General features: G+C 35.9%; 1 protein-coding gene across 2 annotated transcripts in view; it reads left to right on the forward strand.

The window, feature by feature from the left end:
* Nucleotides 1–256: 256 nt before the first annotated feature.
* TBC1D32 (TBC1 domain family member 32) overlaps nucleotides 257–14,986 on the forward strand; it is a gene marked incomplete at its 3' end in the record, with an annotated part of 70,781 nt that continues 56,051 nt past the window's right edge. The window contains exons 1-14 of one of the 2 annotated variants that reach the window (XM_082276840.1): nucleotides 257–298; nucleotides 852–989; nucleotides 2,492–2,646; nucleotides 5,913–6,074; nucleotides 7,222–7,399; nucleotides 8,041–8,112; nucleotides 9,294–9,419; nucleotides 10,297–10,375; nucleotides 10,520–10,620; nucleotides 10,701–10,762; nucleotides 11,263–11,407; nucleotides 12,154–12,213; nucleotides 14,074–14,164; nucleotides 14,435–14,572. In XM_082276840.1, the coding sequence (XP_082132966.1) occupies nucleotides 2,492–2,646; nucleotides 5,913–6,074; nucleotides 7,222–7,399; nucleotides 8,041–8,112; nucleotides 9,294–9,419; nucleotides 10,297–10,375; nucleotides 10,520–10,620; nucleotides 10,701–10,762; nucleotides 11,263–11,407; nucleotides 12,154–12,213; nucleotides 14,074–14,164; nucleotides 14,435–14,572 (1,369 nt within the window). In that variant the 5' untranslated portion in view covers nucleotides 257–298; nucleotides 852–989. Of the gene's footprint in view, nucleotides 299–390; nucleotides 990–2,491; nucleotides 2,647–5,912; nucleotides 6,075–7,221; nucleotides 7,400–8,040; nucleotides 8,113–9,293; nucleotides 9,420–10,296; nucleotides 10,376–10,519; nucleotides 10,621–10,700; nucleotides 10,763–11,262; nucleotides 11,408–12,153; nucleotides 12,214–14,073; nucleotides 14,165–14,434; nucleotides 14,573–14,986 lie in introns of those variants that run through there. The other variant, XM_082276839.1, reaches the window with a different exon arrangement.

Raw genomic sequence — 14,986 nt, forward strand, 5'->3', positions numbered from 1 at the left:
TAAATTGGGAATAGCGGCATGACTGTATTCCTCTGATTTCAGTGGGAAAGCTGGGGGCCACCATCCCGGGCTGAGCAGAGAGGAGCCTGAAGCGAGAGCGGAGCGTCCGCTGAGCGCGGCCCGGTGACCCTCACGCGCGCCCCCGCCGCCGCCCAGCGCGCTCACAGCGCCGCCGCCGCCGCAGCGCCACCCCGCGCGGGCGGGGCGCGGGCGGCCGCTGCGGCCTCTCGCGATGTTTCCAGGGCCCGGCGAGACTCGGCGGCGGCGCCGCGGTTGCCAAGGGCCGCGGCCGCCCAAGGTGAAGGGCGGCGGGCCGGGCAGCGGCGCGGGGTCCGGCCGGGGAGCTGGCCGGGGCTGCCCTAGGGCTGGGCTGGGCGGGACTGGGAATGCGGGGCTCTCGGGGCGCGGGGAGCGTGGTGGAGCTGAGTGGGTGCGTGGGGAGAGCGCATCCGAGGTGCCCGGGCTGAGCCCGCCCGCGCTGTCAGCGATAGCTGAGGGAAGCACCTGGGCAGGTTTAGCCTCTCCCAACGCTTGGGAAGAGACCGACTGCTCTCCTCGTGCGTGGGTTGTCCCAGGAATCCCGGGTGCTGCCCAGCACTGGTGCGCAGCCGAAGGACGGGCGGTACAGCGCGAGAAGGGGTAGGAATTCTCGCCCTGCTCCCATTCTGGGAACTGCGCTCCTTGGTTTGTTGCTAAAACTGCCTGCGTGCTCAGGCGAAGGCTTGTGTAAAGATAAATGCTGGCAACAACAGGCCGCTTCTGAATCCTCCCTTGGGTTGTGGGGCAGGATTTGCATTCTGGGACAGTGCCGGGACCTTGAAAGGACTGCCCTAACTGGGCTTTGGGTAAAGCTGTATTTTAGGGAGAAAACGACCATTTAAATGTTGCCTGGAAGCTGAGTGGGGAATAAGCCTGCTGGGAAATAACCCCCAAACCAACAACAACCAAGAAACCAAGCACAACAAACCACAAACCTTTACGAATGAAATGTAAGATATGTATCTTTGTTAGTGGTTACATAAGTCAGGTATGACTTTCCAAGGAAAACTTGGAGATGAAGCTGCAATGTTCTCATGACGTCTCTCTATGAATAATTTGAGCGGAGCTTTGTACTGCCAGCCAGTATCTGGATACCTTGTGCTTTTGAAAATCCCTAGTTATACCAAAATGCTAGGTGATTTTTTTTTTTTTTTTTTTTTTTTTTTTTTTTGGATGATTAGGGTATTATCTGATGTTTATATAGACCTAAAAATGCATTGACTTTGATTAAGTATCTCGAGATTCTATAAGAAAGAAGGCTGCAAATTTAAGATTATTACAAGGAATTTGAGGTGTTTTGTTTGTTTGCTCTGAATTTACTTTAATGAAATTTCTGGTAAGATGACTGAATTAGTATTGAATTATGTTTGATCAAAATAAAATGTTTGGTAACTCTGCTATTTACAACTGAGAAGTGCTAACTTGATGAACTGTTACCTTTCTTAAAAGATACCTCCAGCTAGTGCTGTACGGCTTTTCATTTTTTTAATTTTTTTTTTTTTGCTTGTTGATGCTGTTTGATTCTTGAACAGTAATTTACTATATTGTCTCTTCCAAGTGTGTGTGTATTTATTCACAGGTGCTTAAAGAGTCCTTAATTTTTTTGACAAAAACGTCAAATATCTCTGAGTAATTTTTACTTAAATAGGCTATAAATATATAAGCTAGAACTGCCACTGAGGTTTGAAAGTATTCCATGGCATATAAAGATTTTTAAGCCATTAATTAATTAAGATCAGAATTGAGCTTTTGTCTTGTTTCACAGCCCTTGAAAATTTAATTGATAGTCTGTCCTCTGGACTTGACAGATGTTTCCAGTTTCTCACTGCTTCTGCTCCTCCCAGTTTTTCCCAGCAGTTTCAGTTTAATTTGACAGGACTCTGTCTAGTCACTGCAGTTGATTAGCACAGGGAAATTAAGCAGTTCTGATAATTCCACCTGGCGCTTCCAAAAGCTCACAGCACTTTCAGTCATGGGCACAGCAGTAGCACTGAGTAGAGGGATCCCAAAGTCAGAACTGGGTAGTTACAGTGGATGAGAAGCAGGTGAGAGACTTACAAAATTTTCTTATCAAGATATAGTCATTATATCTGTAAAACGGTTCCTCCTTTTTATTTTTCTAGCTTACAGTGTGGTCTTGTGCCTATATGATGGGCAAGTTCTCAAGCAAGTACAAATAGGAATATTCAGGCTTTTCTTAATGTAATATCTCCTTTAAGAATATTATGCTACAATATCAGGAGTTTTATTGAAACTGATTTGATTGTTTTGTTTCCAGTTTATCTGAAGATAAGCTGTATCAAATATTTCCTGTCTGTGATTGTGTCTTTTGATAGAAAATCCTATTCGTAACAGTAAAAAAGTGGCAATGTAAGGGATTTGTGCTTTTCTTAGCATCTTGAGGAAAAACAAAACTATGAGAGTTTCTTATTCTTCTGTTTGTTTTCTACAGATGTCTCACTTTACAAGTGAAGATGAAGCTCTACTACAGTCTATGCTTAGACAGTTGCTGCAGAGTGTGAAGGAAAAAATCACTGGAGCCCCATCAGTAGAATGTGCAGAAGAAATTCTCTTGCATTTGGAGGAAACGGATGAGAATTTTCACAAGTAAAAATATTTTTGCTATTTTTAGTCTTTTAAAGAAATTGGTATGTGTTAAACTGTATTAACAGTTGGGAAAAGTCTACACTTTATATTGCTTTGTAAATATGTGTGTATTTATACATATATAGATATTCCTGTCACTAATCAACTCTCAGGTGATGCTAATTTAAAGAATAAAATTAATGTTGCCATTTTCTTGGTCTGGTTTTTTTTCCCTCCACTCTTCCTAATATATTTTTACTGTAGTAGTAATTCATGAGCTGTTTGTGAGAGAGGAATTTACAAAGCTCTGATGCATGTGCACATGGAATGTACTAAATGCACACATGAAAAGGAGCTAGAAGAAGTAGTCACTGAAGGCTCTCAGTATAGTTGACACCTGCTAAACAAGATAATCTTGTTTTTCAAAATAGAGTACTTTTTCAGAGCGCTATTTGGCTTCTGTATTTGATTGTTCTCTCTGGCCTATATTACTGAACATGTCTATCTTATCAGGGAGTCATTCTTTTAATTTATGTTTAAGTAAAGCAGAAATGTATCCCAGTCACACTTCTGTAAAATCAGACTTGACAATGTGACCTCACTTACATGCAATCTAGATTTCCAGATCCCATGCTTCTCTTTCCTTTCCATGATGTTATAACTTGGTTATATTTTTACTACATGGGAGATTTTTAGTACACATTTTATGACAAGCCAAGAGAATATCAAGCTGAAATGACCTGCAGACATTTTTATAAGGAACAGAGCTCTGTGATCTGACTTCTTCTGAGAAAGCTGGTTCCCTGTCAGTTTTTTCAGAAGTGGCAACTATTTAGTCTCAAATTTACCTAGGTACTGGCATTGCTTTGTCAGTGGTATGAGTTAGGTGAAAGTAAATAAGTGAAATAGAACTAAGGTTTATCTAAAATTTCACTGTAATTTTAAAACTTTGAAACTTCCATGTGTTCTGAAGATTCTTTAAAAGGTATTTTAGCTCAGTTTTAGTTTTTGTTACGAATTATATTGGATTACACTGTTGCTTGAACTCTTGTGAATTTTGAGTAGTAGGTTGCTGGGTGACAAGCATGAGGGTAAAAGAATTTGGTTGTAAACATATGAAAGTTGAAAGATACATGTAATTCTGAAAGAAAAAAAATAGAGAAGATTTATACAATAAAGCTCAAAAAAAATTGAAACTATTTCTGTCATTTTGTCTGAGAACTTAATAGAATACCCAGGGTGAGGGAGTAAAGTCTGTAAGGAGTTGAAGCAATGCCTGTATAGCTTTTCCTTTTAAACAGTGAAACCTTGTCATCCATTACTCCTGTATGTTAGAAAATTGGTGATCCTAAAGATACTTTCTTTTCATGGGAACAGTTTTAATTTACATTTAATGGGAAATCAAGTGATCTTTAAATGCAGAACATGAGGATTACTCTCTGGTGCTGTAATATTTCTGGAGGTATTCTTGTCTTGTTTGTGACCCATGGCAGTACAGACTGGTTTTCGTGGGAAGTCAGAGAGGTCATATGGTCATTTATAAGTGAGGCCATTAAGAAAGTTTCTTCTTAACCCATCCATCCAGATTGCAGGCTCCGTTATTAGTAGTGTGTGCTTTTGGACTGTCCAATGCTCTAGTTCAGCTCAGCATTTTGAGCAGTACTGTTTCTGTAATTTTACCAGATTTTGAGACCTTACTTTATCCTTTGTTCCCACTTCAATGTAGAAAAGACAAATGCAGGTTCCTCAGAAAGCTAATGAAAAGGAAAATTGAATCAAGTACAAAACTTCTGTGCAGTAGTAGACATCAGAATTTTAAACTACATAAGTAGGATGTTTCTGTTACATTAGAGGTGTTTTTAACACCACCCCAAGCGTGAATCCTTTGTAAGCCCTGCCAGATCAGTCTGAATTGATTCAGCTTGTGAAGTAGTACTGTCATTGCTGAAACACATAATTATTACAAAACATTTCTAAGGTGGAGGAATAATGCAGAAGATAAAGACTAGAATATTAGACATAAAAGTAGTGGTCTGAATAGTGATGTGGCTGCTGTATATTTCAGAGTGAAGGAGTCACTGCAAAAATATTTATATGCTGGAAATGTTGCCCTTTTAAAGCAAAGGGGAAAAAGTTTCATTAAAGCTTTCATGCCGTGGAGAGTTGTGTGCAATTTCACAAATGAAAACAGAAATAATCATGTTTTGCATCTTTCTTGAGGTGTATTTCTGTTACTTTCACTGAGAACAAGAATGGAAAGGTAGGAAAAAAGAAAAATACTGACACACCTGATGGAATCCAGTGAGGAAGTAACTATCATGATACAATTTTGTGTGCTTTGTTGTTTGGTTTTTGGGGTTTTTTACCCAAGTTAACATGAAGTAGTTGCACATTTGATACAATGAAAATAAAATGATACATCTACTGAATATATGATTACTTTTTTTGTATGTTTCTGTTTGCCTTGCCCTTTATACAAATCGGAAAATTAGCCAAAAAGAAAAGTTGATTTATTCTGAGCAAAAGTTGATTTATTCTGATACTCTTCAGCAATTTCTATAGCTAATACAAAGTTGGAGAACCCAGGGAGAGTCTTTAGTTTGAAATCTCCCTCTGATTATTCTATTCTTTTAGCAAGGATCTGTGGGTATCTGATCATTAGACTGCAAAGTGCTAAATCCTTGACTTTAATGTGTTTGTGTAATCACAGACAGCTGTTTTGTCAATTTGACTGACATTTGTGTACTGTCATGACACATAGAATTTTATAAGCCATAGGTATTCTCACATGCTCTAATTTATAAACTGTGTTTTCTGTGTACCTTCTTGTTTTGTATGTATGCATAAATAATAATACCAGACAGTTTATACTCTAAGACAGTGCTATATTCAGAGTGCTACAAGGAATGTTTCTTTTGGAATTTGAAATTTCTTGATACTCTTTGGTTTCTACCTAGAAAACCTTAACCTTTTTTTCTGAGTGGATTTTTACTTCTAGAGGAAGCGCAAAGTGAAATTGTGCTATTTGGTAAACTAGCTATTGGTTTTGTTTCTTCTACTTGGTATTGTTTCTTCCTACAATATGCTGATAATGACCATATTGAAGAAAATCAAACTGTAACGTGTTATTTCACACTCCTAAAGTTTATTCTATGCAAGTCATAAACTCTTACCTCAGGTAACAGGTCTCCTGGGAGAGAAGGTAGTGGTTGTTGATACATCATGTTGAAAATGTTTCATGGTGAATCAAGGAGATGTTACATTTTAATTTTGCTTGTTTCTCGCAGCTATGAGTTTGTGAAATATCTTAGGCAATATGTAAAAAATACTGTGGGACCTGTGATTGAGGAAGAAACAGAAAAATGTACCTCTGCTCAAAATCAGGGTGAAATATCTGGCTATGACACACTTGTCCAACATCTTACTAAGAAGACCTGTGAATCGAAAGAGTGAGTATATACCTGCAATTCACATCTGTTTCTTCTTTGTCTTAATTTCTTTTCTCTTTTTCATAATGCGTTTTGAAAAAGTAAGATCCGAACCAATAACAATTCTGAACCTGTAACCAAAGACAGTGCTAAGCAGTTCAGATAATGCCAGCCTACACTGCAATTTGTCATGCTTTCTCTCACCTTGGAATTAAGGTTGTGAACTATTACATAAAAAGATTGGTAGCAAATATGTGACATTTTTTACGTATTTAGGATTTTAGCATCAGTGGTCATTTTTATATGCTGCAAAATAAGAAAACAGGAAAACAGATGTTAGGATGACCATTTTTCAGATTATGCTTGTATAATTTTGTTTCAAGGATCAGGACCTTAGGGTTCTTGTGCTCATTAAAATTGGTAGAAGAAACTCCAATGAACTAAATATGTGTCTTATATTTTTAATTTGACATGTAGGAGGATATTAAAGCACAATATGATAATTTGTATATTTGATGACTGTAAAATAAATAATTGTATCACTGAGGTAAAAAATAATTTGAAATAAAACATCAACATTTTACAACAGAATGCTTTTCTGAAGCATTTTTTAATCTTGAATTGCTTCCCCGTGGATATTAATTTTCTATTAATGGAAATTAGAAAAACCCTGGTTTTGTTGAAAGAAAATTATTTTGTGTGCTTGACCTGTACTCAAGATCTTGAATTGGGATAATGTGTTCACTTCTACTGGTTCTGCTTGAGTTTTATAACAGAAGAAAAATTGGATGTTGAGCTACAAGAAACGAACAGTAATAAGGATGAGAACTGGCTTATTTTCTCAGGGACAGATCCTCCTTTTTGGTGGACTCATGTTGTTCTTTCTTAAGAAAATCCCAAAATAGAATTATGCTAGTGGTAATTGAATGGTTCTGGAAGGAAAAAAAAGGAGTTTTATTGTAATTTAAAATATCGTTAACTGAAACATGTAAGGTTTCATTGCTCAATTTGGATTTGGATTTCATATTCATTCATTTCTGTAAGTTCAGTGAGTTCAATTTCAATCAGCATTATGTCATATTCAGTTATTCATGATGTAGCGATTTTTTCATTTTTCTACATAGTGATTTATATGTTCTTTAATATTAAAATCATATTAACTTTGAAGATACAGAGAAATGATGCATGCCTTGAAGAATGTCATGATGATTGTGGTAGAATCTTTGATTAACAAGTTTGAAGAAGATCGGATGCATGATAAGGAGCTGGATAGTAAAGCAAAGAAAGAACGTCAGAGTGGCTATTACACAGACAACTGTTCTGACAGTGACTCCTCCTTCAACCAAGTACGATGGGTTTTCTCTCTGTGTTATGAAATAAGCATGATACTGCAAAATTGTTAAGTTTCTGTCAGTGGAGACTGAGAATGGCCCTAGAGAATGATTAATTTTTCCCTTCTTTTTTTGTATCCTAAACACAAATTATTTACTTTTCTTTCGGTTTTAAGTACTAAGCTTATACTAGCTACTTTAGGCATCATATGCTGGATGAGATTAGTATGATGCCCATATGCTTCAAAGTACCTATCCAAGTGTGATATAGAAAAAGATAAGATAATGATAAAAGCAGAGCATCATCTAACTTTTGTAATTTTACTGTAGAAGCCAAATAATGTGCAGTTCATTTCCAGACCACCGTAATTTGCTAGATTGCTTGTTGAATAAATTATTTTAAAGATTTTCTGAATATATGGAAAACTTTGAAGTAAAGCAAACAAAATATGTCGTGGTAATTTCATTATCTTAAGTTTAACTTCGGGCAAACAGCAGAAAACATTTGGAATGTTGACTTTGTCATTAAATTAGTATAAATGTTGGAGTCCTAATTATTAAAAATAAATTAGGTGTCAGAAAGACTGATGATTTTAATGTTCTGCTGTTCAGTTTAATAAAATATACTAATGATCATTTTATAATGTGTATTACAGAGTTATGCGTTCATGAGTCAAGAACAATTGCAGCTGCTCACAGAAAGGCTTGACCCTATTCAGCCCAAGGAAGTAAGTTTAAAAGCAGAAATGAAATGCTAATACAAATGAATGTTTATGGCATATTGGAGAACAGCCTGTATGTTCTTAAGAGTTCCTATGTACCTAAGTGGAAACTTGTCTTTGTTGGTTCATATATGTTGGCTTCAGTGCAGAAATTCCTCTGCAGTGCAATATTTCATTGTTTGTAACCAATCTGGTTCAAAAACTAGTGTTGCAGCAACTATATTTTTTTTAGAAGTCTATGTGCTATAGATCATCATTCTTAGTTTAAAAAAAAGTTGGTTTATGATAAATAAAGTAACTGAACATTATTTGCCCTGTATTCATGTCCCTTGTCCTGTTTGATAGCTTCTGTATTGCCCTTCGAGTTTTCCCTGTCAGGAGAGATAGATGTGTGCTGATTTGCCAACAACCTCCTGCCAAATGGAAAATACAAAGTCCAAGTTAGGTTTGCTGTCATATCAGTGGCAGTACTAATTTGTGCCTCTAACCAGCAATCAGCACCAGCTGCTGATATTTTTGAGGCTTGGAGAAATACCAGTTTGAGTGTGCTGTCTTGATAAGACTTGTTGGGGGTTGTCTGGCAGTTGAAAAAGCCATGGTAGGTAGGAACTGGTACAAGCATTGTGATGGACTTGTATTAGAAAACCAGATAAAAAGTCTGATGCTATTAAATGTTATTAAAATGTCCTACAGTTTCTTTCAGTAAGATGAAATAAATTGCTAGAGATTGCAGTTGTCTATGAATAGAAAAAAAAATTGCTTGAAATTATTTAGAATGCTGATGAAAATTTCAGCAGTATAACACAATATCTAATATCTGTGTCTACTTTTCCTAGTGAAGAGCTTTAGAGAGCTATATTCCCCAATAACAAAATATTTGATTACAGGCAGAAAGTAGAACATAAACCTTGCATCCAGTATTGAAAACCTATTTAAAATGGTTTTATTGCTTCTTCGAATGCACACATTTTCCCCACTCAGTGATGTAGTGTTTTGTCTAAATAACCATCAAAAATATAGCAGAAGATAAGTATTTTTTTATTTCTTATCTGTTCTGCAGCCAGGTTCTGTTCCTTCCTTCCTGCCTCCCTCTTCCCTACCCTCCCTCACTCCCTCTGACTTGTAAATTACGGATTTCAGAGGTTGCTATGAATGGATTTTTGGTGTTTATCTTTTGACTGCTTCAGATTCGCCAAGAAGCTTTGCAGACGCTGTGCTTGGCCCCTGCCTCTGATATCCTGAGCTCTGAGAGTTGGCCAAGTCTGCGTAAGCATCTGACAATCTCTCTGGCAGATCCTGATGCAACCTTCAGTGTAAGGGAATGTTTTGTATCTAATTATCAGATGTGTATCCAAAGAAAGGAGTACTGAAGAGATGTAAGAAGTTACATACATATTATAAGTAGTCCAGCAAGGTTCCAAGACATTTTATTATTTGCGTATGAATCACATAAACAATTTTTTGAAGTAAAAGAAATACAGGATTCCAGTAAATTTTGGTTTAAAGGACTGCAACAGGCTTTCAATAGGATTTTTAGATACCAAAGTACTCATATGCATTTCTTTTAATGGCAGTGAAGATGTCTGAATTTCTTTTAGCAAAAACACATGTAAAAAAATGGACATAACTGTTCTGTAAAATAGGTCATGTTAATATTTCCTACTCAAGTCAGGTTTATGCTCCATGATGATGAGAAAGTGACACATAGTAATATCACACAGGCAGTGATGAGGAAAAAAAAAAGACAGCTGCTTAAATGGCTTTTAGATTATTTATTATGTCAATTAAACTTCTTTTCTTCTTCTTCAAATTTTAAAGTGATTACCAAATAAATAGGAAAGTTGCTTCAGCTGCTGTCATATATTTCTCTTTCACCTGAGTTCTACAATTTCTTTTAAAACAGTGATAATTGCAAGTCACTGATACGTAATGGAAAAGTAATGGTCTACTTCGTAACTCAGTGAGGCTTTGCATTGGTGCTGTAGTTCAAGTATTTGAATAAAATTTCCTTTGAACTGTAGATTTCTGTAATCAGAAACGATATTTTTATAAAACATGCTTAACATCTGCACAGATCTCTAGATGAATAATATGTAATATTGAGAATAATGCCTCTGCATATTGATTATTTTGCAATTATAATACACAGTTAATGACTATTTAATACATTGCTTGCTTTTTCACCCTTAGGAGAAAATCCTTAGATTCTATGCAAAAACCTTTTCTTCTTCTCCATTTAATATGACAAAAGAAGTCTATACAAGTTTAGGTATGTGCATTTAATTACATTTCAGACTTCATGAGTCACGTACTTTTTGAAAAGTTTTATAATGAAGACTGTATAAGAGTCTGTTTTGTCATTGTTGTCATGGAGGTGAATCGTATTTTGTTGTTGGGTTTCTTTTTTTTTTAGCAAGACACTTGGAGTTGTACTTTCTTTCTGGAGGATATTCTCTTCATATTTCAGCTGGCCTGGATGTAACTAACTCAGATGTAAATCGTTTACTTAAAAAGGTATGAATGAACTTTCTGTACCTTTTCTATCATTACTGAAACATCATGCATTAATTATTTTTTAATAATTATGTTTTCAGGTTCGCCTTTTAAATGAGTATCAAAAGGAAGCACCATCTTCCTGGATTCGACATCCAGAAAAGTATGTAATCTTCAAAACCCAGTAACTATTTCTTAATTTAATAGTTATTGACATAAAATAGGATGCATGTAATTTTAGCAAAGGCATGATTATAGGATGCACAGTGGCTGGTCAGTGAAAACAGGGGAAATAAAAGTAGAGGGTGAGAAAAGTCAAATATGGAAGTTGCATAGGAGTAGTCATATTAAGCTGCTAACAGCTTTTGGAGTGTTCTAAGTACTTTTGAACAAAATAATAGTTTGGATTCAAGTGTAGCAAGTGTAATATTTAGCACTTAACAAAAGATGTAATAACTTGGGAGAATATTGATGCATATTAGTTTTATTTGTGGTATTACAAAGAATTAATATCTATACTAGATCAAAATAAAGATAATGCTGTTGATATTTATGATCTATCTGAACAAGGTTTTATGAGAAGTTTGTTCCTGAATATTACTGGTGGAAAGACTTCAGTGATATTTTTGTCTTCTGTCCATTTTTTCCTATTTGTGTCATAAGGTACATGGAAGAAGTAGTGGAGAGTACCTTGTCACTTTTGTCAGTAAAACACAAGCCTAATCATGCTGCCTCTCCAGATTTCTTGAGTCCAATGCACTTCTTGGCTCTGCTAGATATCAAAGCAGTGTGGTTTAAGAAGTGGACGGTAAGCAAAAACCCGCAACCCAACAACGCATAATTTATTCATGTCTGACAAGTATTTTGGAAAGTTTGGGTTGTGACATCACAGACCTATTGTGTCCTATAACAGCCTATACTGAGAATTGTAATTAAGGAAGTGCAAGGTCATTTTAGACTTTTATGTCCACTGCTTTTCAATACTACCCTCCACTTCAATTTCTGTTCAATTACTAGTTTTCATGAAATTTCTGAGTATTTTCTGTGCTTTGTGACTTCAGTCCCTTTCGTAGAATTGTCTGACACCCATCAAAAGATGCAAGTAATTTTTTTTGGAAGAAGTGATGAGCATGAAAGAACAGTTATTATTGCACATTTTTTTATTATATTATTATATTACATGTTACACACAACTTGCTAACTTCCAGTGGACATTAGAGCTTCTTCCAGTCTACCATTTATAAACTTACGATGTAGAATTTACATAGCAATGTCAAAACACTACATTTAGTATTTCAGTGTACTTACTCGTTTTCTGTTTTTACTGCATGTTCTACTACACTTTTTTCTAATGATGTAGGGTTTTTTTGTCATAAATGTACTAAAGTCTCAGTTGAGTATTATACTGGTTTACTTGAGCTGGAGTTCAGTACATTGAATATGTACGGTACACGGGATGCCTAATAGAACAGAATCAGGCATAATTTCTACTTTTTTGGTTAAAAAACAGAACATATCTTTGCAGCTGATACTACATCTTCTTTGTCGTTTAAGCATGCATATTACAGCAGAAGAGTGGTATTTAGGCTTTTGGAAAGGAAATATAAATCCTTGGTAAGTACTTCTATTAACATGTTTTATTGATTATATATTCAACAGGAGTCTGTAAATAAAATTTATTGAGAGAACGAGGGCTAATGGCTTCAAACTGAACGAGGGTAGATTTAGATTAAATATTAGGAGGAACTTCTTTGTTATGGGAGTGGTGGAACATTGGAAAAGGTTGCCCAGAAAAGTTGTGGATGCCTCATCCACAGAAGCGTTCAAGGCCAGGTTGGATGGGGCCCTGAGGAACCTGGTCTAGTGCAAGGTGTCCTTGCCCATGGCAACTAGATGATCATTAAGGTCCCTTCCAGACAAGGCCATCCTGTGATTCTGTGAATTACCAAGACAAGTTTACTTGCAGCTTTTTTTTTTGCACATTGTGATTTGGACTATTTTTTTCCTCTTTTTTTCTTGTTGGAGCTATTCCATGTTGTTCAGCTGGATAAGCCTTTTGGATTTAATTTTTTTTTTTTTAATTTTTCTTTGCTTAAATGGATAATTGATAAATGCAAAGAAGCGTATGGCCAGCTCTGAGTAAGGGGAATTTGGATATTTTATTGCAGGTGTTTACTTGGGATTATAATTTATTGATTTGTTATGTTGCATTCATATTTAGAATTATTTCCACAAATGCATAAAAATGGAAAATGGTGCATGAAGAAATATCATAAATACTCTGTGCTATATTTTGATTTTTGACAAAAAGAGGCTAAAAAACTGCCATTGTATTCTTTGAAGCATTAAGGGTTCAGAGTCAGCAAGATAAATCAAACTGGGAAAATATAGTTATATAAAATATAGTTATAGAAAATATAGTTATAGAAAATAGTTATAGAAAATATAGCTGTTAATCCTATCATATATTTTGTACGGGCAGATCTCTTTACTGGGGTGGAGGTTTCATTGTTTTCAATAAGACCAATGTGGATGTGGGATCTATTCATATAAACAGGACTTGGCTATGTTTTATAAAATCTTGAAATACAAATGATATCAAATGTAAAATATATGGGACTGATAAAACCTTAAGATGGAGAAAAGGACACAGACAACTATAAGAGACCTTTATCTTTTTTTATCTGTGTGCACAGAATAGAGCATAGAATAAAGCATGATCTGTGCAACAAAGAGTTTATAGTAGAAAGTCCATGAGCAGGGTAGTCTAATCTAGTTTATAAGCACAGGGTAAACATCCAATTAAGGCTGGGGTTTTTTTATTGTGTATGTCTGCATATTTACACTTGCGAATAAATCTTGGCAGCTCCAAGCTCTAATAAATCTAGCTATTCTTCTCAGAGCATAAGAAAATAGAAAAAATTAACTCTATCCCAGCTGAAACCAGGACAATGTGCTTTGTGTTTCCTTGCTACAACCATGCTTATAATTTTTAAACTTTTATAAACCTTGATTAGATTATGATGCTATGACAGTGATACACCACCAAGAAATGTAATAGCACTGACAGCACCTGGCAACCAAACTTACAGTTTAGTAAGTGTATTCAAGACAAAGTTTTTCAACATGTGTAAACTTAAAAATCTTCCAGACTAATGATGATGGGGCATTCACAGATTGCTGCTGACTTCTCAAAACACTTGCATGTTATGTTCCCTCTACTCTTCTTCATAGATTATCTTTATGTGTATAGAGCTGGTTGTGTGAAAATGTAATAATAATGGTGATATATTTTAGTAGCCCTGTTAAATTTTGCCTTCTGTTGGTTAATTCATCCAAAGCACTGAAAAATTAAGTCATGGAAGTGAAGTGGGTATTTAAGTTCTTGTGTTAAAGGACAATACTTGAATACAAGAGAGAATGAGTTTATTGTGAAATATCAGGTACTTTCTTATTTTGTGCTTCATTCCACAGATTAATGCAGCTGTCCAGCAATGTCTTGATTATTTTGAATTTTGCAAAGCAGCAGTTAATAAAAATTCCAACTTTTCCCAGCAGCACTGTTGTGAGTATCTTTGCATGTCTCGTATTATATGCACATACATCCACATACTTTAGGTTTTTGAGCATGCTACCTCAAGAGGAAGACATTCTATCTATTCTATTTCTTCCCCAAATGTTGTATGACTGTCTTTCAAGAGAAAAAGAATAGTGGTGGTAAATTACTTAAGCTGTCTTTATATACAAAATGATCCGCTTGTGTTGCAGGTAGTAGCTAGGTACTGTAAAGTAAACTACAAGAGAAAAGTTCTAATTTCTTGCTTTGTTGTTACAGATGATATGGAGAGTTTTTCTTACACTGGGCCAGAATTGCAGTACATCTATTTTGTTCATTCACTGTGCCTCTTAGGAAGATTGTTGATCTATAAGCAAGGCCAGAGTCTCTTTCCAGTACAGCTGAAAAATAAAAAAGGTAAGGGGAGAGTTGAGGAAAACGGAACCTGTTGAGAAACACTGTATCCATACTTGGTATATATTTATATATTTGCACTGCAATATTGTGGATGTTGAAGAACACTTTGTTCACCAATTCTGGGCCTGGAAACTTTCGTAAAGGTGGTGTGTGTATATACCTATATATATCTATATATGAGCATCTACGCAGTTTTTTATTCTTTGATGGATGTGGTTAAATGGATCGCTTATGAATTTTACTTTTAGTATAATTATTTCATGTTGAAGGACAGTTGGATCAGTCCTTCAAGTGATTCAGTTTTTCTAGGTGTGAGTAATAGCTTCTGTCAAACCAACTGATGTAATTGGTTGGAAGAGAGACATGTCCAGGGACCAAAACTGGTTCTCAGGTGTGAAAGAAAAATCAGTATTT

This window comes from Coloeus monedula (genome assembly GCF_965178545.1).
Source record: "Coloeus monedula genome assembly, chromosome: 2".
Classification (NCBI taxonomy): Eukaryota; Metazoa; Chordata; class Aves; order Passeriformes; family Corvidae; genus Coloeus; species Coloeus monedula.